Source organism: Protopterus annectens, chromosome 13.part0 (assembly GCF_019279795.1).
Source record: "Protopterus annectens isolate FY-2018-M chromosome 13.part0, PAN1.0, whole genome shotgun sequence".
Lineage (NCBI taxonomy): Eukaryota > Metazoa > Chordata > Ceratodontiformes > Protopteridae > Protopterus > Protopterus annectens.
In genome coordinates, this window is record NC_056747.1 from 528,487,022 (window position 1) to 528,512,212 (window position 25,191).

Consider the following 25,191-nt stretch of genomic DNA (forward strand, 5'->3'; position numbering starts at 1 on the left):
TGTGGGCCGTTTCTGCAGCTTTGCTATTTCCTCGACTGTGGAGTGAAGGTTATGGACCGGGTTAAGGTAAGTGTGCGAACAGATCAGGTTAAGGTGAGTGTGTGATAGTTAGGGACCTTAGGGTTAGGGAGCTGGTAAGGTGAGTGTGCAATAGGGACCTTAGGGTTAGGGACCGGGTAAGGTGAGTGAGTGATAAGGACCATAGGGTTAGGGAGCAGGTAAGGTGAGTGTGCGATATGGACTTTAGGGTTAGGGAGCAGGTGAGGTGAGTGTGCGACAGGGACTTTAGGGATAGGGAGCGGGTAAAGTGAGTGTGCAGTAGTTACAGACCTCAGGGTTAGGGTTGGGTTAAGGTAAGTGGATAGCTAGTATTGCATGCATGGTTTATTGTAGGGTTGTGTGAAGTGTATATGTGTGGATTATTTATTTTGGTGTGCTTGTGTTGTGTGTATGTATGTTGGAACAGCAAGCCATTCTGAGTGTTTGATGTTATAGTCTTTCGATCAAAATGGTTCGATATTATAACAGTCGAAGTTTTAAGACTTCGATGTTATAATATGGACCCCCTAATACTGTGATACTGAAACACATTTGTTCCAGTGGAATGTGCCTCAGTAATACACTATAACAAATGCGCTTCAGTATTACACTATAATGATACTGTGATATTGAAACACATTTGTTATAGTGGAATGTGCCTCAGTAATACACTATAACAAATGTGCTTTAGTATTACACTATAATAATACTGTGATACTGAAACACATTTGTTCCAGTGGAAAGTGCCTCAGTAATACACTATAACAAATGTGCTTCAGTATTACACTATAATAATACTGTGATAGCGAAATATATTTGTTCCAGTGGAATGTGCCTCAGTAATACACTATAACAAATGTGCTTCAGTATTACACTATAATAATACTGTGATACTGAAACACATTTGTGATACTGAAACACATTTGTTCCAGTGGAATGTGCCTTAGTAATACACTATAACAAATGCGCTTCAGTATTACACTATAATAATACTGTGATAGTGAAATATATTTGGTCCGGTGGAATGTGCCTCAGTAATACACTATAAAAAATGTGCTTCAGTATTACACTATAATAATACTGTGATACTGAAACACATTTTTTACAGTGGAATGTGCCTCAATAATACACTATAAAAAATGTGCTTCAGTATTACACTATAATAATACTGTGATACTGAAACACATTTGTTCCAGTGGAATGTGCCTCAGTAATACAAATGTTCTTCAGTATTACACTATAATAATACTGTGATAGTGAAACACATTTCTTCCAGTGGAATGTGCCTCCGTAATACACTATAACAAATGTGCTTCAGTATCACAGTATAATAATACTGTGATACTGAAACACATTTGTTCCAGTGGGATGTGCCTCAGTAATATACTATAACAAATCCGCTTCAGTATTACACTATAATAATACTGTGATAGTGAAACACATTTGTTCCAGTGGAATGTGCCTCAGTAACACACTATAACAAATGTACTTCAGTATTACACTATAATAATACTGTGATAGTGAAACACATTTGTTCCAGTGGAATGTGCCTCAGTAATACACTACGACAAATGTGCTTCAGTATTACACTATAATAATAGTGTGATACTGAAACACACTTGTTCCAGTGTAATGTGCCTCAGTAATACACTATATTGTGACATCTGCAGCAGCTGGAAAGGCCGCAGAAGTACCTCACAAAGAGAATTACCGGACTCAAACAAATGCCCTACACTGACCGCCTCAAGAAAGTCCAGCTTTACTCCGTAGCATATCACCTACTCCGAGGTGATCTCTGCCTAACATATAAAGCTGTGTCAAACCCGAGCTGTTGGACATGCTACACCTAATGAAATCCAAATCCCTCTGAACTACACACTCTACGGACCTAAACCTTGTCACCACAATAAACAGGACATGCTGGAGGGATAGATTCCTATCCCAGAGACTTCCCATACTCTGGAACAGGCTACCCATCTATGTCAAGCAAAGTTCTTCATTAGCACTCTTCAAGAAAAATCTTGATGAGTGGATGGGAAATAGGAAATACACCCCGGGGATCACTTCTGTGTCTCTGCTCGACAGTGGCACAGGAAAATAACTTTCTTGGGTGGCGTAAGCCAGAGAACCTTGTTGGCCAGGCTTACGTAGGCCCTTGGGCCGATAGCCTAGTACCAACCTATGAACCTATGAACTATAGCAAATGTGCTTCAGTATTACACTATAATAATACTGTGATACTGAAACACATTTGTTACAGTGGAATGTGCCTCAGTAATACACTATAACAAATGTGCTTCAGTATTACACTTTAATAATACTGTAATACTGAAGCACATTTGTTTCAGTGGAATGTGCCTCAGTAATACACTGTAATAAATAAGCTTCAATATTACGCTATAAAAATATTGTGATATTGAAACACATTTGTTACAGTGTAATGTGCCTCAGTAATACACTATAACAAATGTGCTTCAGTATTACACTATAATAATACTGTGATACTGAAACACATTTGTTCCAGTGGAATGTGCCTCAGTAATACACTATAACAAATGTGCTTCAGTATTACACTATAATAATACTGTGATACTGAAACACATTTGTTACAGTGTGATGTGCTTCAGTATTACACTATATTAATACTGTGATACTGAAACACATTTGTTCCAGTGTAATTTGCCTCAGTAATGCACTATAACAAATGTGCTTCTGTATTACACTATAATAATACTGTGATACTGAAACACATTTGTTACAGTGTGATGTGCTTCAGTATCACACTATAATAATACTGTGATACTGAAACACATTTGTTCCAGTGGAATGTGCCTTAGTAATACATTATAACAAATGTGCTTCAGTATTACACTATAATCATACTGTGATACTGAATCACATTTGTTCCAGTGGAATGTGTGTGACTCCTACCACTGGCCCAATAATCCAGGAGCCTCAATCGTAACCACTGGAAACAGTGGGGGACATTCACTGGGAAGGATGACAGGTACACACACAGTATTACCAGATGCATCAAGTGCAATTTCCCTTAAGAGCACACAGAGACCTTAGTCAGTCTGGGGCAGGTTTCTCCATCTTTTTCCAGAACCCTAGTAAGGCTCCCCACTGGCACAGTTATAGAGTTGAGATCTCAGCTGAGTGGCCAAGCAAAGACCTCCAGCACCCTCTCTGTCCAACCAGTGCTTCGTGTACCTGCCGAAGTAGCTGACACACACACACACACACACACACACACACACACACACACACACACACACACACACACACACACTCTTTGTGGTTTGCTGTACACAAACACACACACACACACACACACACACACACACACACACACACACACACACACACACACACACACACACACACACACACACACACACACCTGTGAAAGGTTGGCATAGGTTTACTAGCTATGTTCCCTTTTGACCAGACTATAAGGTAGCTATCTCTGCCACCAGCTAACTCCTTATCAGCTACTTTAAGGCCCTTAACTTAACAAAGGGTGTCCAATCTTACTATGTAATATTAATATTAATAGTAATACAAATGGTAGTTTGACCAAGAGCGAGGCAATTTGGAGTGGCCCACGCAGTGTCACCAGATAAACATGCAAGTACTCTCACAACTTTAATATCTCTACATGGATCAGCCACAATGAAAGGTTTATATATATTTAATAATAAATAATAAAAGAACAAGACAATTCTAAATATATATTTACAGTGACATCAGAGTTCAAAACTACAGGAAATATTTAAAAGAACATTGCAGGACTGTCTCAAATAAATAAAGACAAGTATCTAAACTAAGCTTTGCTATATTCCTGACTATATTTAAGAGAATTATACTGTTCCCTAGAAACTTACCTATAGAACAGGACAGATGTGGTGAATGGTTCTTGCTGTTGTCAGGTCTAAAACACAATATAGAATTCTCTGTCTTACCAAGAGACTTATCAAGTTAATATCCCAACTACTACCGCTGGGATAGCCTGCAAAATGACATGACTTATTGTCATCTTACTCTATCCCAGGTGAAACCCCCACTTCTGCAAGCTAGCAATATTTAGCATCTACCTGTGAAAATACGTAGACCTCAGATTTTTGGCAGATGCTGAAAGTCAGAAAACAATTACATTCCTTCATACTTCAAGACTAGCAATTATTTCACCTTAAAACAATACAGAGAACCCCCCAGTACAGACACTGTGTCTCTTGTTGTACTGAAAACTGAAAGATACCATTTTTTATTGTATAGCCATAAAGTAATTTATTTTCAGCTATGTTTCTGAAATTAACCTCCTGTTTTCTAGTTTCCACTGTTAAAATATATACATTTAAACAGTTAGAATAGTGCATGTACATTTCTGTTCTATTCCAGTAGGGCATTCTGTGGTTACATTTGAAGCACAAGCACTTTATAAAATACCTTTTAACACATGTCTGTACAGACCAGTTTGATATACACACGCATACAGTTCTAATACAGTTGTAACACCAGCATCTTATATACATCATGTTGATATTCACAAATGACATACAATTATTTACAAAATTCCAGACAGCTGTGCTGGCAGTATCCCCCCTTTGTCACACCCCCCCTTGAAGACTCAAGCTAGTTTTTCAAGTAACCCTTGAGAAACGTTGCTTGAGAGGGATGAGCCTATCTGGGAATACCTTACCCCATTGCCTGTCTTGAGAGCCCATCTGTGTTGGCATTGCTAACCCCACTGCAGTGCTGCACAGTCATACCATATGCCTGCAACCCTAGACTCCACCATAGTAATTTGGGATTTTGCTGGCTGGTTCCCTGTAGCCATAGATTTCCCTCAGACTCCTCCTGCCTTCTACTGCAAATACTCAGTACAAGGGCCTCCCTGTCATGTTAAGGTTTCATCATGTTAACATTTTTCAGTTTGTGCCCCTGCCTCCTAGCTAGCAGTTCTACCATGTACTTAACATCAATGACCTTCCTTACCACTTTGAAGGGTCCTTCCCAAGCTGCCTGCAGCTTGTTGTGTCTGACAGGAATGAGAACCATAACCTGCTGCCCCACAGCATACTATCTAGCTTGAGCATCCCTGTCATACCAGACTTTTTTCTGCTGTTGGGTTTCTGCCTAGTTTCTCCTGGGTCAAACCCATGAGTTCTCTGAGCCTTGTCCTGAGTTTTAAGATATATGCCACAACAGAGTCCTTCTGGGATTCACATTCACCCTCCCACTCATCATAAATCAAATCTAGAGGTCCCCTCACCCTATGCCCATACAGCAACTCAAAGGGTGAAAAAAACTGTGGATTCCTGGGGAACCTCTCTGTAAGCAAACAATAGATGGTGCAAATATTTGTCCCACTCCCATTTGAACTGTTCTGCAAATGCCTGTAGCATGGTCTTTAGTGCAGAGCTGAACCTCTCCAGAAGACCATTAGTCTGGGGATGGTAGGGGGTGGTCTTTAGGTGCTTCACCCCACAGTGCTTCCACAGACAAGCCAGCAGGTCTGACATAAAATTGGCACCTCTGTCAGTCTGCATCTCTTTTGGGAAACCTACCCTGTTGAAAATCTCTAACAAAGCATTTGCCACCTTTTCTGCCTCAGTGGAGGACAGAGCCACCACCTCAGGGTATCTGGTAACATAATCTACTACCACTATGATATACTTCTTCCCTGTGGAACATGGGGTACTCAGAAACCTCACAATATCCATAGCTACCCTCAGAAAAGGCTCCTCCATCACAGGCAAAGGCATCGAAGGAGCTTTGACCTTGTCTCCTGCCTTGCCTACCTTTTGGCACTGCTCACAGGTCCAGCAGTACCCTGTTACAACTCTGGAAATCCCAGGCCAATAAAAGTTTACCATAATATATCTCTTGGTATGCTTTATGCCCATATGACCTGCAAAGGGAATGTCAAGGACTATGGCTAGAAATGCCAGACAGTAAGCTCTGGGCACTACCAACTGCTGTATTACCTCACCCTCTAGCCCTCCCTCAGGGGTCCACTCTCTATATAGTAAAACTCTGTCCCAGTATACAGATTCCCCCTTTTCTTGAGAATCAGGTGCCTGCCTAGCTACCTCCCTCAAGCCTTGTAATGTAGGGTCTAAGAGTTAAGCCTGTCTCAACTCTCTCGCTCTCTCTTTGTAACCCTTCCCAGCTCCCTTTCCACAGGAAGTCTGGTATCCTCTGACAGTGGTGCCGCACTGTCAGCCTGGGTACTACTACTCACCTTTGCCCTTGCAGTCACTTTGTCCAAGGGAACATCAGTACCCACAAGCAGCTGTGGCTCACCTTCAGTCTCACTGCTACAAGGTAGCTCCCTCCCTGAAGTAACCACCTCACCAATCCTGGCTTCAAGTGTGCATTCTGTCTGGGTCCCACCCCAGGCTACCAGACCCACCTGCTTGTCTTCAAGCTTGACTGCATGTAACTGTATGCATACAAGGTACTACATTATCAAAATCATTCCCTATCAGGACATCTGCAGGGATATCTGCAAACACACCTATTTGCTTGCTTCCTTTTCCACCCTCCCAGTCAAGATGATCCCTAGACAAAGGTATTTGGAATGGGGTCCCTCCTAATGATCTGACTGGAGTAGAATGCTTAGGCAAGTAGTGCTCCTCTGTAACCATTGCAGGCTTCACAATGATTAGGGCAGAGGCTGTCTCTCTTAGCAGTGGCCTGTCTCCCATCTACTAAAATAGGATATAACCTCTTGTGGTAGTTTGGTACCCTTGTTGTCTCCAGACAACTTACTGCTGGCATTCTGTAATTTCACTTACTGGCTCCCCTACCTTTTGTTCCCCACCTTGCCTCCATGGACATATATATGCTACATGGCCCCACTGGTTACATTTAAAACATTTAACCCTTGATCCTGGCTGTGTACCTGAACTAGTGGCTCCCCTGTTACTGGCAGACTCTGTTGGGGTGGTTTAGATGGCCCACTACTGGTTCCCTTAGTCCCATGAGGAGCACTGGGTATCCCTTTTCTGTGCAGTGATGCCCTACTTACTAGGTATAGAGTTCCCTTTTCCCCAAATCATCTGCGGTATTACATTCTCTATCTGCTAACTAGATTCTCATTTCCTCAGGCAAAGATCTAGGGGCTTATTCCCTCACCAAAAGGTCTGCCAACCCTTCAAAAGTGGTGATCTGCCACCCACTCACCCACCTATGAAAATAAGTGCTTAGTTCAGCAATATATTCACACACACTTTCATCTGCCTTGCGTCTATGCTCACAAAACTTTTTTCTATAAGCTTCAGGTGTTAACTTAAAACACTCTAATAAACAAATATTAAATGTGGTATAATTTAAGTAATCAGTATCAGACAATTTAGAAACAGCAGTTACAGCTTTACCATGGAGTAAGGAGGTCACAAACTGTACCCAGAGCCCTTGGTTAACTTTATATCCATTTACATACCCTTTCAAACATATGAATAAAACTATCAAAATTATCACCCTCTGTAAATTGTCGAAGAAATTTAATTACCTTTATTGCTTCTGAGGTTCAGTTACTCCCTTCCGCATTACCTCCATGACCCTGGTGAAGAGTCAGCATTTTCTTTTCATTTTGCCTCTGTCTCTCACTTCTTCAGCTTCCAGATGTCTCAGTCATCTCAGTCTGTCTGCTGATTCTACTTCGACCTCCAAATGCTGCAGTCTCTCTGCTGATTCTATTTCCAAACATTTGGTGTGCAGTTCAAGTCTCTAACTCCAGATGGCTTTTTAAGTCCTTTGAAGCAAAGTTGAACTGTCCATTTTCTGAGAATTGCACATCCCCAAGGTTAGTCTGGTTGTCCTCCTGGTTGCTGGTCTGTGATGCAGCTGTGACTGAGGCTGCAATCATCTCTGCTTTAGTCAGGTTAGCATTCACCAGTCCTTTGTCTTGGCACATCTCAGCCAATTGGCTCCTTGTCAGCTTGCCATTCTCCTCTGCTGACATCATTGCCTACTCTCCCTGACTAACTAAACTAACAAAAATAAATAAATAATAAAACTATTGTGAAAAGAAACTCTGAATGTTCACTGTGTGGCTGCTTGAGAGTACAAAAACCTTTAGTGACCACAGTTTACAGGCTGCAGGAGTTAAATAGCCACACCACTGAATCTCAATATGTGATGTGGTGATCCCACCTCTGACAGCCAATTAATATGTGATGCCCCACCACTGGCCCAGTAATCAAGGAGCCTCACTCCTCACCACTGGCAACAGTGGAGGACGTTCACTGGGAAAGATGACAGGTACACATACAATATTTTCAGATGCAACTCTCTGCATCAAGTGCAATTTCCCCTTAAGAGCACACAGAGACCACAGTCAGTCTGGGGCTGGTTTCTCACTCTTTCTCTAGATCCTCAATAAGACTTCCCACTGGCACAGTTATAGGGTTTAGATCTCAGCTGAGTGTCCTTGCCATGACTTCCAGCATCCTCTCTGTCCAACCATTGCTTTGTGTCCCTGCCTGAATAGCTCACACACACACACACACACACACACACACACACACACACACACACACACACACACACACACACACACACACACACACCTGGGAAGGCTGGCACAGGTTTACTAGCTATGCCCCTTTTGCCCAGACTATAAGGTAGTTATCACTTCCAACAGCCAAATCCTTATCCGCAAGTTTAAGGCCCTTAACAAAGAGTGTCTAATCTTACTGTGTAATATTAATATTAATACAAATGGTTGTTTGACCAAGAACAAGCCTATTAGGAGTGACCCACAGAGTGTCACCAAATAAACATCCAAATACTCTCACAAGTTAAATATCTCTGCACACATCAGCCACAATGAAATATTTAAATATATTTAATAATAAATAATAAAAGAACAAGACAATACTAAATATATATTTATAGTGACATCAGAGTTCAAAACCATAGGAAAACAGCTTTGCAGGACAGTCTCAAATAAATAAAGAAATATTTCTTAACTATGCTTTGCTATATCCCTGACTATATCTAAGAGAATTATACTGTTCCCTAGAAACTTACCTATAGAGCAGGGCAGATGTGGTGAATGGTTCTTGTTGTTGTCAGGTCCAAGAGAGAATGCATAATGATCTGTCTCACCAACAGACTTCTCAAATTAATATCCCAAATACTACCACTGGGATAGCTTGCAGAATGACATCATATTGACTCTGTCCTAGGTGAAACCTCCACTGCTGGAAGCTGGGCCGTATTTAGTATCTACCTGTGAAAATACATAGACCTCAGATCTTTGTCAGATTCTGGAAGTCAGAAAACAATTACATACCTTTATATTTCAAGTCTAGCAATTATTTCAACCTAAAACAATACATATAACTCCCCAGTACAGACACTGTGTCTCCTGTTGTACTGAAAACTGAAAGATACCATTTTTATTGCGTAGCCATAAAGTAATTTAATTTTAACTATTTTTCTGAAGTTAACTTCCAGTATTCCAGTTTCCACTGTTAAAATATATACATTTAAACAGTTACAATAGTGCATGTACATTTCTGTTCTATTCTAGTAGGGCACACTGTGGTTACATTTTAAGCACAAGCACTTTATAAAATACCTTTTTAACACACGTCTGTACAGACCAGTTTGATATACACATGACCTACAGTTCTAATACAGTTGTAACACCAGCATCTTATATAAATCATGTTGATATTCACAAATGACATAAAATTATTTACAAAATTCCAGATGTGCTGGCAGTATTCCCCTTTGTCGCAATGTGCTTCAGTTCTACAATATAATAATACAGTGATACTGAAACACATTTGTTGCAGTATGATGTGTTCAGTATCACACTATAATAATATTGTGATACTGAAACACATTTGTTACAGTGTGATGTGTTCAGTATCACACTATAATAATACTGTGATAACTGAAACACATTCGTTACAGTATAGTGTGCTTCAGTATTACACAATAATAATACTGTGATACTGAAACCTAGTTGTTACAGTATAGAGTGCTTCAGTATTATACTATAATAATGTGATACTGAAACATATTTTTTTGCAGAGTAATGTGCTTCAGTATCACACTACAATATTAGTTGTTGTTGTTGTGTCTTTCAGCTTTTCCTGGTTAGGGGTTGCCACAGTGGAACTCCGGTCCGCTAATGATTGGCAGTAGATTTTTATGTGCCGAGTTGCCGGCCCTGACGCACAACCTTCAGTGAAGGTGCGCCCATTCACGCATGTCTCCTCACAGAAGACGCTCTAGCTGAGAATCGAACAGGACAACGTCTTACTGTGAGGCGACAATGCTACTGCAGCACCACCACCGCAGTACATCACACTACAATATTAGTGTGATACTGAAACACATTTGTTGCATTAAACATGCTTCAGTATTACACTATAATAATATTGTGATACTGAAACACATTTGTTGCATTGTGATGTATACTAATAGTGTGATACTAAAGCACATTTGTTATACAGGAACAACTTGCAATGAAGCCTTGTGGGTACTGGATACAAGTTTTTTTTTTAGTAAGTTGATGTGTATCACTTTCAAGGCGATCTTTTCAAACCATTTACATATCACACTTGTAAGATTTATAGTCTTGCAGCATCCTGTATCAGTATGTCTTCCTCCCTTGAAGACTGGAATAACAATGGCACCCTTCTAAATAAAAGGCACAAAGCCAGAATGTAAAATGTTTTGAAATAAGGTAGTCAAACTGGGTTCCCTATTAAGTAAGTGAATGCTTAATATAGTGAACGCTGTTTAATCGACAGCTAAATGTCGAAACGGCAAAATCCTGAAGACACGGATCAGTGTTTTTTTTTTCCTTGGGAAAAAAAATCACTGTTCATTTTCGGGACATTGCCGTTTCCTCCACTGTAGTGGCAATCTCGAAGTTGGTATATTTAAGTAGGGGGGGTGTGGGGAGTGAAGCCCCGTATTTTTTTTTTTTTTTTTTGCAGACCAGCGATTTTTCTTCCCTGGGGAAAAAAAATCGCTGTTCCGTTTGTTTGGAATTTTGTGTTTTCCTTTTTTTTGGGGGGTTGATTATACAGCGTTCGCTGTTATAATACAGACCCATCAAACTGTGGGACAGCTTAACATCTACTGTTTTCATAAAGATCCTAAGGACCTAGTCAGGCCTGTTGTCCACAGTTTCATTTTTAGATTATGAGATTACAGATGATTTTAGATCATCTAATACATCTTACATTTATATTATATATTATTTCTGAAATATATTAATGTAATTAGTGGCTTTTCCTGACTGGAAGGGGAAGCTCATCCCATAATCTTGGAAGGAGTACTGTAATATCTCTCACTTTTTGTATTACTCTAATTTATTTCTAGTATTACTTTTCCCAGTCTAGTGTTAGCATCCCATTAGCAAATTCCAGACACAGAGTTTCAAATACACTGGGACCAGACTTTGCTTTACAAGCCAGGTGGTGGTCTCATCTTAGCTACCTATAAGAAATAGAAAATAATGACCGTTTCTAAAGGATTTCAAAATAGTCCAAGTTTTACAGCCTTACAAATTTTCTACGAAGGACTCATGCCTTTGCAGGTTCTATCTGATGATTATGTTCGAAGACTATGAAGCACGGTATTGTATTCAATAATGAGTCAGATCATCAAGGTATAAAGTGGCACAAAGTTCTTCCTGGAATGACAAGACAGGGCATTCAGAATTAGATGAGCTCGTAAGGGTGGCTACAAGAATGTTCTTGGAAAGCACTAGGGTCACTTGCAACGAAGGATCTTAAAGCAATGCCAAAAACTGGAGCTGATGCTGTATGAAAAAATTCAAGCACTGGGTGGGCCTGCTGTTGTGAACTCCCTTTCAGTGGAGCTTGCAGCAGGGTAGCTGTGGAAATAATGGGATCTGGGACCTATGGGGGATGAACAGCATGAGAGATCATACAGCCTCCTTCCTCCCCCAGATGAGTAAACCAGCATAAGCTGCTCACTTCCACCCTCTCCAGCCAGCACCTCCAGTCCCTAGATCATGAGGTGGTCCCATGTCATCTGGTTCACAGTTGAGAAAGTTGAGCCCAAAGCAATCATTATGCCTGCTGTCTCTTGTCAAATGGAACTATTCTGTCATGTGTGTTGTTTCTCTCTCTCTCTCTATTTCTTTCTAGTTCTTCCTGCCGTTCTCCCAATTTCCCCTCCCCTCTCCATGCACTAACTGTCCCAAGACAGCTGGGATTTTATTTTCCATGTTAAAGGCTAGAAGAATGTGGATCTGTGTTTGTGTTCTCTGAGAAGAATACAGTGGGATGCCCTTGTAACAGAACAGGGTCTAACAGAATGGGATACCTGGGATCAGAACAGGGTCTCTAAATGCTTTATCAGCTTCCATCACACTGAATTCCAGTAAACTTTCACAAATGATGTCCACAGGTATTTTTGGCAGGGTTGCCTCAGGTATTGTTTCAGAAATACACTAAATGATGATGTTTGCTATGTAGCTGTTAGGTTGTCTCTCTGTACTTTTACAAAGTAATAGGGTGAGCATGGCATCAGGAACCAGAGTCAGACTGGACGGGATCTCATTTTTTTTATAAATTTCCTTACTCAAGCATTGATAGGGTCTGTGGACTAGATGTATTTGTTGTGCTCTGTCCTAGTATATCTAGTTATAGGAACTGTCTGGGAAAAGATTTTTTCTGGCATATCATTGTGAGTTTTTAACTTTATAGTGCTATCCTCCAATGGGCCTTTACAAGGTATTGATAGGGAATGACTGTGGACAAAAAACTCCATGTGATTTTACTGATGTTATTACTGTAGCAGACACTTGTTATATAACTTTTATCTTTTAATGGAGTGAACTCACACACTTGGAATTCTATGCAGTGTGTATTTTTTTTTTTTTTTTTTTTTGCAGCAAGGTTTGGAACATTCTGACCTCCTAAATGAGAAAACAAGCACTGATTCAAAATGGGACTCAGAAACAAAATGGGAGCATAAAAGCCTAGAGTCTTCTAGTACCTCGGCATATTCTTTGAAAACCAATAATGACAGGTATGCATTTCCTTTTTGCATTGTGCTTTTTAAGCTATCACACTTCACTGTAACATTGTAGGTCAAAGAGACAGATGATATTTGTATCATAGGAGATTACTAGGCTATCGATGCTTGTAATGTGTTATTCTAACATTGTGCATGTATTACTGTGTATCAGTGTGTTCCGTGACACAGATTTTGTGTTGAGCTGCTTGTACTGTATTAGTGTGCCTCAATGTACAAATCCATACTGTAACACAGTTTTTGTGTTAAATTCTTAGTAATGTGTTACTGCAGAGCTGTACATGTGCCACAATGTATAAATGTGTACTTTATGTTGAGTGACTTCTAGTATGTTATTGCAGAACTGTTTATGTACACAGTGTATCAAGATTTAATGTAACACAGATGTAGTATTATACTGCTTTTATTGTTATTACAACACTGTGCATGTGTTACAGCATATCAGTGTGTAGTGTAATACAGACTGTGTTCTGTGCTACTTTTAATGTATTCTAAAGTATGAATATATAGCGTAGGGCCTACGAACAATATGTTTCTGAAAGTGAAAGAAAATAAGCTGCTGTTTTAGAAGTGTATAACCCAGGGTCAAAATATGTAATTAGTGCAACTGGAGTACGACATCCATAATGTAAAAAAAAAAAAAAAAAAATATATATATATATATATATATATATATATATATATATATAAGTATATGCATATATAGGTGCACTTCCTTTAGTCTGAAGTAGGTTTGATTGACATTTGATTTATTGGCACACCTTGGACGACAAAACGGATTGCCAAAAATTGCATATGAGACTGACAGTTCCCATGGGTTGGGTATTATACCCATTCCCTGGGGATTGTGCAGTCTCATATTTGGAATAAATGGTTAGCAGGGAAGTAAACTCCCCTTGCAAAAAACATGTTTTTCTTTTTGCATAATCCAAGGTGAATCCTCATATCATGTGTGGAAGCATGACAATTTTTTTTGTCGTCATTAATATCTTGGCATAAGTATTAGATTCAGGTTCCTATTACATGATCGAAGACGCATTCTTTCGAATGTGTCTTGATCGAACTTGAAAGCACGAAAAGGCAAAATAGTGAAAAGGCATATAAGCAGATTTTTTCGCTGGGAAAGAAATCGCTTAGCCGCTTCCATTACTTTGCCATTTTTATGACTGTAGTGCGATCTCAAAGTTTCTATATTTAAGTAGTGGGGGTATGGGGGCACAGCCCTCCACTTTATGTAATGTTTTACACTTTTTTTTTTTTTTTGTGGAACAGCGATTTTTTTCCCTTGGAAAAAAAATCACTGTTGTAAGTGTTTGAGATGGTAAGCTTTCACTTACATGGGTTCGAAAAATCATTGTTCACTTTTTTAAGTGTGCAGTGATTTAACATAGACCCTTAGATTCAATGAAGATTACTAGATCCATAAATATATATATATATATATATATATATATATATATATATATATATATATATATATATATATACACACACATATGGGTCTACCTGTAATTATCTAAAACCCACTTCATCAAACTTGTAATCACCAGGGTGACTTTGCCAAACATAAATTCCCGAACTCTCAGATTACTGGAGTTTTACTCCGGGAAAGTAACCACTTGGCCACCATGGTGAACTTTGCCCTCTTCTCCACTATAGTGCAATCTCAGAGTAGGTATTTTTAGTTAGTAGGGGGTGGGGGGTGAAGCCTCCCACTTGGATGGGTTTGATTTGCTTCAGTTTGTTTTTTTATGTGTTGGTGGCCAAGTGGTTAGTTTCCTGACGTAAAATTGCAGTGATCCGAGAGTTCAAGAAATTAAGTGTTCAGTAAAGTCATCTCATACTTTTCATTTTCGGGTTAGTGGGTTTTTGATAATTTGAAGTAGACCCATTTTATATATATATATATATATATATATATATATATATATATATATATATATATATATATATATATATATGGTTACCTATTACAACAGCGAAACCGCAGTTGCGCAAATACAGAAACGTCGACACATATTGAGCGAACCGTGAAAACACCAAATGTCCTGAAGTGCAAAATTCAAAATGTCGAATCTTCCTAGTTGGCCCTTCTCAGATATAGCTCCTTAACGTAGTTGTGCAGTAGTTACGGACCTTAGGGTTAGGGTGTGGGTTAAGGTAAGTGCATACATAGTAATATATGTAAGCTTTCATTTAGGGTTAGAAGTAGGGTTTTGTTAAGTGTATATATGTGGATTATTTATTTTGTTTGGGTAGGTAGTACGTAGCGGGCGGTGAGGTTGGCCAACTATGCCGATTCGACATTTTGAATTTTGCGGTCCAGGACGTTTGGTGTTTTCACGGTTCACTCAATATGCGTTGTTTCCATATTCACATATGTGAGGTTTTGTGGTTATAATATAGACCTATATATGTGTATATATATATATATATATATATATATATATATATATATATATATATATTTAAATTTGTTAATTATAAGAAGACTACTGATGTGTAATGAGCAATTTCAACCTCAGTGCACAGTATGAAAGGGAAGAGGCACATTAGTATGTGCTGGTGTGCTGGAGTACATGCACATAAATATTTATTTATTTATATATATATATATATATATATATATATATATATATATAGATAGATAGATAGATATATAGATATATATAAATATATATATATATATATATATATATATATATATATATATATATATATAAATATGTATCTATGAATATATATTTAGATATTATATATGTATGTACATATATGTAAATATATATATATAGAGAGAGAGAGTGCGTTAACATCCAGGGAAAGGTAAGAAAGTGTTACAGGGACACTCCTAGCCTAACACATGAAATCATAATATTGTCATCAAGTAAGAGGCACATGTGTCCCAAATATAGGAGTTTAAGAAGTTTCAGAATTGTGCTGAGCTGGGGATATCAGATGAGGAAATATGAGGAGTTATTCACTGCAGATATCAACTGATACCGAAAGTACATAGTTGTTATTTTTGTAAGCATATGACCTCCAAGCATCTGAGTTATCATGATTTGATTTATGGAAAGCCATTCTATACATGAAGCTGTGAAATTAGCAATCTTGTAAGCATCCTGTAGACTGCAGGAAAAGTGCTAAGGATGCACAATTATCTGACTGATCTTTATTGACTGCTTTACTACAGTGACTATGACTACAGCACTTCAGCAATGACTCCAAGAACAGATTCTGGGGAAAAAGGGAATCCATCTGATGATACAAAGCAAACTCTGGTAAGATACTAAAAGCTTTCACAGATAATGTAGCAAACATGTTTCATAGGTTGGATGGGTGGTGAAGATAACCTGCTACATTCTAATTTGGAATTGTAAAATATGTTCGATTTCTCATTGTAGCACATGTCTGTGCATTAATAATGGGATTCCACACCATATTCTACGCATGCAGTTCCTAAGGTCTCAGATCTGAAATTTAATGACCTTAGTACCAGTGCTGCAAACTTTGCTGTGTGGGTTCTTATAGTATATACATATATATAAGGCACAAAATCTAGTGTTTCAGGCCAAGGTTTGAAGAAGTACATCAGAAAAATGTTGTGAAATAAAAGTTAACACCCTGAGAAATGATGGCAGTACCATGGTGTTTACTGCACAGGCTACTTTGTTGGTGCATCGGTAGTGTATCCTATCCCAAAATATACATATGCGAGGTTAGTACTATTAGGGAGTCCTGTTGCATACGAAAACTCAGATTTTCAGTAAGGAGGTGACATTCTTTTTAAATATTTCTAGAAGAAGCATAACATGCTAGAGCACTGTGAAGACGTTTTAGAGCAATGCTAACAATTCATCTGTAGTACAAGCAAACACAATTTCTTGATAAGCCTTCTCAAGCCCATAGGCTTTCTATAAATGTTTTCAGTATGGGCACTAAAAAAATAAATGTCTGTGATTCATTATTCTTAGCATTTTATAGTAATTTGTTGTTTGTATAATCTTACCATTCAATGCATGCTAAGCCCTATTCAAGCAACCAAAATGAAGTACATTATGTTACTGATATCCAATTCTAGATTTTTCTCAAGTGTCCATAAGATCAAATAATCCAACTCATTTTGAAGTGTGTTGTGGACTGCTAAGGGTGCTAGGGGACTGTTCCAGGAAAGCAGTGGGCCACTTGCATCGAAGGATCTTAAAACAATGCCAGACACTGTAGCTGATGTTGTATGGAATCATATAAGCACTGGGTGGGCCTGGTATTGAGAACCTGCCTTCAGTGGAGTTTGCAGGAGGGTAGCTGTGGAAATAATGGGGTCAGGCACCTATGGTAATGACCAGCATGGTAGGTCATGCAACCTCCCTCCACCCCTAAATGGGTAAAACAGAGTAAGTTGCTCATGCTGACCCCCCCAACCTGATCCTCCAGTGCCCAGGTCACTAGGCTGTCCCAAGCCATTTAGGTCACTAGTGGGAATGCTGAGCCCGGAGTGATCTTCTTGCCTGCTGCTTCTTATCAAATGGAGCTAGGCTTGTTTTTGCCATGGGTTGCCTCTCTCTCATTCTCTCTTTTTCTCTATTCTCAATTCTTCCTGTTCTTCTTCCTATTTCTCTTTCATTTCCTTTTTCTTCCCTCTCTATGCACTCTGTCTCAAGACAGTTGGAATTCTCTTTCCCAAGTTAAACACAAGAAGAAAGTGAGTCATGTTTGTATTCTCTGATAAGAATAAAGTGAGGCATCCTGAGATGAGAATAGAGTCTAACAGAGTGGGACACTTTGGGATCAGATCAGGACTTCCAAATTTTTCATCGGCTTCCACCACACCGAATTCTAGTGCCCAAGTACACCTTTGACAAATGTTGCCCAAAGCCATTCCCGGCAGAGCTTCATGAATTGTTTCAGAAAAATATTAAATGCTGATGTTTGCTCTGTAACTGTTTGGTTGTGTCTCTGTACATTTACAAAGTAGTAGAATGAGCATGGCATCAGGAAACAGAGTCAGGTTGGAGGGATCTCATTTTTTATCCATTTTCTTTCTCAATTTCTGATGGGGTGTGGAGACTAGAGGTGTCTGTTGGACTGTATCACAGAATAGCTAGTTATATGAGCTGTCTGGGAAAGGCTTTGTTCTGAAATTTCATTGTACGTTTACAAGTTTATGATGCTGTCCACTGGGCCTTTACAGGGAATACCTAGGGGGTAGCTGTGGGGAAAAAGATGACAGTAGCAATCCTATAGGACACTAAATGTAGTTTTAAGGTCTGTGTACTGAGTAATGCAAGTATGATTTTAAAAAGACAAAGCACAGTATGGAAATATATTTTAAAGTATTCTTGTAAAAAATGCCATACTTCATGGAATTTTATTAGTAGTATTACAGTAGCAAACTTTTGTTCTATAACAAATGGTAACTATATTTTAATGGCATAAAAACACATATTTTGTAGTATTTTGCATTAAGTACCATTTTTTGTACAACCTTTTGGATTTTTTTGATTTCCCACATGCGGAAAATAACATTGCTTCTAAACAGAACCCTGAAATTAAACAGGAACATGAAAGTCCAGAGCCTTGTGTGACCTTGCTACATACTCTGGAGAGAATTATAAACAGGTATGCATCTCCTTTTGCACTGTGTTTCTGAAAATCTTTACATTTGATTGTAACATGGTAGGTCAAAAAGCAAGGTGGTATTTTAGAGCAAAATCTATGACATTAACACGGACATTGTCCTGAACTGCTTGTAGAATTATTATGCATGTTTTAGAGTGTAACAGTGTGTACTGTAACACAGACTTTGTGTTGAGACACTTATAATAATGTGTTATTACAACACCGTGCATATGTTATAGTGTATCAGTGTGTACTGTAACGCAGAGTTTGTTTTGAGCTTCTTGTAATACGTCACTACTGCACTGTGCATGTGTTACAGTGCATCAATGTTTACACAATCTTTGTGTTGTACTACTTTCAATGTATTATTACAACACTCTGCAAGTGTCATAGGTATAAAAGTATACTGCAAACCTATTGAAATTATTTTCCAGAATGTGAAAGACAAGAGGCCATTGTTTTGGAAATGACAATCCATGGTCAAAATGTGTAATTAAAGCAGTCGGTTAAAACATCCAGAATGAAAAAAAAATATGGCTTACTTTATCAGGACACCTAAATCATCAGGCTGAGTATGTATGTATGTATGTATTTATCTGTTGTCTAGTCTTCTCTCATTAGACAAATTATCGAGTATAATGCCCCATTTGGCATTACCTCACTAGACACCTGCAACAGCTGGAGAGGCCACAAAAGTACCTCACGAAGAGGATCCTAGGCATTAAACACATGTCCTACACAGACAGATTCAAAAGACTCCAGCTATTCTCTGTCTCATATCACCTACTTAAAGATAATCTCTGCTTGAATTACAAAGCCATGTCTGACCCAGCTCTGTTAGAAATGCTACATCTAAAGAAAACCCCGTCCCTCCACACCACACACTTCAGAGACCTCAACCTCATTATCACAATCAACAGAACATGCTGGAGGGACAGGTTCCTCACCCACAGACTGGCCATGTGCTGGAATAGACTTCCCATACATGTCAAGCAGAGCACCTTGCTGACCCTCTTCAAGAGAAATCTTGATGAGTGGATGGGAAATAGAAAGTTCACCCCAGGGATCACTCCAGTGGCTCTACTCGACAAAGGCACTGGGAACTAACATCAGGTGACATTATTCCAGGGCACTTCTATGGGCTAGGCTTGTAAAGGCTCCAGGGCCATTAGTCTAGTACACACCTATGAATAATGAGTCTCAGCCCCTGGTATGAAAGGGCATTAATAGAGTTAAAGCACATGCTGGGGTATATATTTTGGGGATAGCATCTAGAGAAGGGAACGTGACCACAATACCTTATGAGTTATTTAATGGGGCTACATCTGAAGTACTCTGTGCAGAGTTGAAGGCCTTATAAGTAAAGCAGCGTTGCAGTACTAGAGTGGGTTACCATGGAAGGCAAGTAGGATGGTGAGTGCAGCAGTGGTTATAAAATATAAAGAAAATATCAGAATCAGCCTTGCTTCACTAAAGAAAGGGAGAGACAGGGAGTGTGATATACATAAATGAGACGCTAAGAAGGAAGATATGAAATATGATGGGTTTATTCTTCACAAAAGGCGTTTTGCAGCAGCTCTTGAGATAAGAAATTACTCTTTCACAAACATGTTTGAAATATATACTTTGCCAGACCTGTGTCTAGCGTACAAAACATCTTCTGACCCATTACTGATGGATTTACTGCACATCAGCAAGTCAAATGATATCAGACGTATTTGGTCTTTATCTAAACCTCTTCTGCAACACAGCAGAACAGTTGTAGGTACAGGTATATCTCGTAGAGGATACCACTGCTGTGGAACAGATTCCTTGTCCATATAAAATGTCCATTTTCAAGTACAAATTAGATCTATGGATGGGAAATGGAAAATTTACCCTAGGACTGCCCCTGTTATTACTAATGGACAGAGGCAGCTCCTAAATGCTTTATCCCATGCATGGGTCCCTCAAATTATCTATGGTATGATCCCAGTTATTTTCATTACAGGTAATATATAATTATCAACCATGGAATGGGTAAGTCAATTTATAACCACATGGGATAGGTTATTTTGAGCACAAAAAGGGAACTTGACTAGGCTTAAAATGGCCTGCAAGGGTAGCTAGTCTAATACTTAACCTATGAAAGTATGAACCTATACATGCACAGTTGTAGGAATTGGGTGGGAATACCCAAAACAGTTGGGCCTTTAAGTTAGCTTGGGGTTTCTGAAGGGAGAGGCTAGGGGAAGCTGCTTTAAGTTAGCTGTAACATTCAGGTGGACTACATTCACATAAACTAGCAGTAGCTGCCTCTTCCTGATAGCTACTTCATGTAATATCATTTATCTGTGATATATAATTCAATAAGGTAAGTGCTCATGTGTGTGTGTGTGTGTGTGTGTGTGTGTGTGTGTGTGTGTGTGTGTGTGTGTGTGTGTGTGTGTGTGTGTGTCTGTCTGTGTGTGTGTGTGTGTGTGTGTGTGTGTGTGTGTGTGTGTGTGTGTGTGTGTGTGTGTGTGTGTGTGTGTGAGAGAGACGGCACTCACATGAGTTAATGTGCACACACACACACATATATATATATATATATATATATATATATATATATATATATATATGTGTGTGTGTGTGTGTGTGTGTGTGTGTGCGCACATTTTTTTGCACCCCCACACTCCCTGCAAATTATATATACTATCTCTGAGATCACTTAGTCTCCAGGGAAAGGGTATATTCCCATACCCCATATGCATGGGTATCTATTTACTTTTTTCAAAGCAGCAACACTGTGCTACCTGCTGGGTTGAGTTGATATTGTGCCTGTCCCTGTTATGCCCACTCGATTATATAAGTGTTTGACATTCCGGACTTGATCATTTGCAAGTCGATATTGTGGTGCACACATATATGCACATCTAAGTAAGCGTGTGTGTGTGTTTGTTTGTTAAAGGATAATATAACTATCAATACAAGTTGGCACCACCACTGAAATGTGGATGGGTCTTGTCATACTATAATCTGGCATTGTGTGTGTGTGTGTGTGTGTGTGTGTGTGTGTGTGTGTGTGTGTGTGTGTGTGTGTGTGTGTGTGTGTGTGTGTGCGCGTGTGTGGGGGGGTGTTATGGGATGGTATAACTACCAATACAAATTGAATGCACTACTGAAAAGGTGCGTTTGTTCATGCTCCCCAGGATCTGGCCCAACACTGTATCCCGTTAAGAACAAAGCTCTTAACTAACAAACAAGAAACTGTTTTGTCTTTATTGCATTTGGCAGGGATGAGCAGCAGATATTAGGTTTTGAGCAGCACACTATAGTGTTTTATTTTCTTACTGTGAAAACTGGGGTTTGGAATATGCAAAACTGCAACTGTTGTAAAATAAGAGTATATATATCAACCTCTGTTATTATAATGTGTTACGACTAAAACAGGAAGAATGAATGTTAATTCAAATTAGCTAGATTTCAAAAGACTGTGAGCTTTAAAAATCAGCTTTTATTATAATACAAAATAAAAAAAAAACAAAACTAGTGCCTCAGTTTATGCCTTTAATGATTTCAATTCAAATAATACCAATATTAAATCTATCTATAAAACTAAAAAAAAAAATCTGTGATTTTAAAATAGCCAACACCCTGAAGCATTAAAGGAACAGTCAACTGCAAACATTCCAACATTTAATAAACAATGAAAAATAAATGTGTATACTTAGAAAGTATGCACACATAGAAAAAACATATCAATAAACACAAACTACTATGAATGTTTCATAACCAGTTCAGTATTTAAACCATGTGGCCGTAATGTTACATATGTAAAATGTACCTGTCTTCCTTTTTTAATAATACACCACTCTTCCTTTTTAATAATACATCTGAAACATAAAAACAATGTTCCAAATAGTCTAATAGCTTTACGTTTTAAAGAGGAGCATGATAGTGATCTGAAGTTTCTTAGGTATTTTATTATTTATGTTTGTTAGAAACCTGAGTTCCTTTTGAATAAAAATAGTGAAATATATGTTTATTAGTTGTCATAATCGGTAGTAAGTTTCCCCAAATGCTAGGTCTTTCAAAGACATCGATTATTTAGTCTCATTTGGAAGGAATACTAAGAATTGCACCCTGATCCAGTGCAATTCCAGCCAGGTCTTCCACATGACAGTTCGGAATACTGTGGAATCACAGTTTGGAATACTTTGGAATCATTACCACCATTATTATCACAGCCAGCAAGTATGCTGAAGTATACCAATCTTGCAAGATATCGAATCATGCTGGCTCTGTGGTGGACAGGAGTTGAAGCCCAAGTGCAAGTCAGACAACTGTGGTTCATTTGGGAGCCCATGTGCTGTGGACACAAAGGAATGAAGAGGAATTAGTTCCTCATTTATCCCTGAATGGTAGGAGAGGGATGTGTTACAGGGGAATGTCTCCCTTCAGTGCACTCAAGGTAGTGACCAGAGATACATCGTAAGCTGTCTATGTACAGGGGGGGGGGTGTGCATAAAAAACTGTCATCCCCACATTGCACCCATTGCATACTCATCCCTTGCACTCTTTCCAAAATGTGTGTGTAGGACAGGGAGTATAAGAAAAGTCCTCAAATGGCTACCTCTGAGATGGTTATAGCATGATCAGTTTGTTATCCATTGTAGAGGTAATAAGCAAAATCATTTCTTATAGTTACATTTTGCTCCAGTGCCTACTAACTAACCAGCCTTCACCCAGTTAAATATGGATCATTCATTCCCCTGCCACAGGAATTTCTCCTGGTCTCAGGATTTGAGCTGTCCATAGGAGATCATTTTCCAGGTAGTCATGAGGGTGCTTTACTCCAACACCCCAGTGATCTCTTCAGCCTTCACTTAAGCCTAAAAAATGTTCACCAAAAATCTCCCAGTTGCATCATGTAGACTATCTTAACTGGCGGCTTGTGTGCCTACTGGGGTGGTCTAATATGACTACTGAATCCCTACCGCAGATTCCTACACTGCTACTAATCTCTTAGCCTGCTAATGAATCTGAAGTGAAGCCCTCATTAACACTGCTATCTAAGTATTTTTATTAAGCCTTAAACCTCACCAAAGTGGTGACATCAATGCCACAGTAACACTGGTTATCCAGTGCCATCCTCTGACATGTGCATGCTTCCACACACACATGTCTCCTGAGAGCTTGGTTTGGGAATGCCAAGATAACATCACTCTAGCTAAAGTCTAACAACATGTATCATTTCGGTATTGTGTGGCAGCATTCAATACTTGTCATTGTCAGGCATTGCCACTTGGCTACCTGTTCATTCCCTCAGTTAGCATTATTTCTTGGCCACGATCCCAGAAGTCATGCCTCTTTTGTCACTTTGGCACTTTAGGACTATGCTTTTCTCTGGATTTCAAAGGAGGATTAGGTTTGATTGCTTGAGATTCTTCTCAGCAGTTACTCTCTGATGAGATCCCTTGGAGTCTGATATAACAGATATATACTCCTGATATCAATTAAAATGTGTGAATACCTTTTGCTGTGGGACCCTATCACTGTCCTGGCTTACTCCTGTGTCTAGACAGCCTCTCAATTCAGTTCCATTGGGTGGATTTTTGTGCAAGCTGGACTGTTACATAACCGTTTATGCATGATAGAACCATTTATGCATGTGTTTTTCTATGTTTTATATTATGTTCACTCTTGGCATGGTGGTCGGATAGGCAGTAGGGCCTTTCTAATTTAAAACATGACATCCTGACATTCATTGTCAGAAAGCAAATGTGCCTCCAATTATGGGAGATGCAGAAATTTCAGAAATGGGCCGAACTGAAGCTATGTGGTATGTGAAGAGGAACCCTGAACAGTTATCCACTGCAGGGGAGTAAGACCTTCTTGCATGTTGGCTGCTAGGATGAGTATGTAGCTTTTATTTTGAAAGCATAAATAATGCTTTTATATGACCTATCAGCATTCTGAGACATCTTGATTTCATTATAAAAGGGCAATCTGTAAATAAACCTGTAAAATTACTGTATTAACTGTCTTGTTAACTTTAATAAAGTGCTAACTTTTTTTACATTTATGAGACAACTGACTATCTGACTTTCTTTTAATATAATTTCTTACAGTACTTTGGCTAATAAATGTTCACCAGTATCTGCACAACCATCTCCCAGCTTGAAAAAAAAACATTTCTTGGATGAAATACAGCAGATTCAGGTAAGATTTGAAAAGCTTTCCTGGATAATACAGCAAATACTATTCATGGTTTTGATGGACAGGGAAGATAACCCAGTTTGTACTAATTCTGAATAGTATAATGCATTATATATGTTTCATTCATAGATTCATAGGTTCATAGATTAGTACCAGGCTAACTGCCCTTCTAGGGCATTTTAAGCCTAGCCAGTTAACCCTTGTGAGAATTAAATGCAGCACATTTTGTCTGTAAGGCAAACATCTTAATCGTTATGCCAACCTCCCTCAATATCTGAGCATTAATAACTGGATGCAGCACCATGC

At 38.9% G+C, this 25,191-nt stretch overlaps 1 protein-coding gene across 1 annotated transcript in view; it reads left to right on the plus strand.

Moving 5' to 3' along the window:
* Positions 1–25,191, plus strand: part of LOC122787930 (serine/threonine-protein kinase N2-like) — a 122,978-nt gene that overhangs the window by 47,557 nt on the left and 50,230 nt on the right. Inside the window, exons 5-8 of the mRNA XM_044054856.1 lie at positions 12,941–13,077; positions 16,277–16,364; positions 18,551–18,702; positions 24,798–24,888. Coding sequence (XP_043910791.1) covers positions 12,941–13,077; positions 16,277–16,364; positions 18,551–18,702; positions 24,798–24,888 — 468 coding nt within the window. The remainder of the gene's footprint in view (positions 1–12,940; positions 13,078–16,276; positions 16,365–18,550; positions 18,703–24,797; positions 24,889–25,191) is intronic.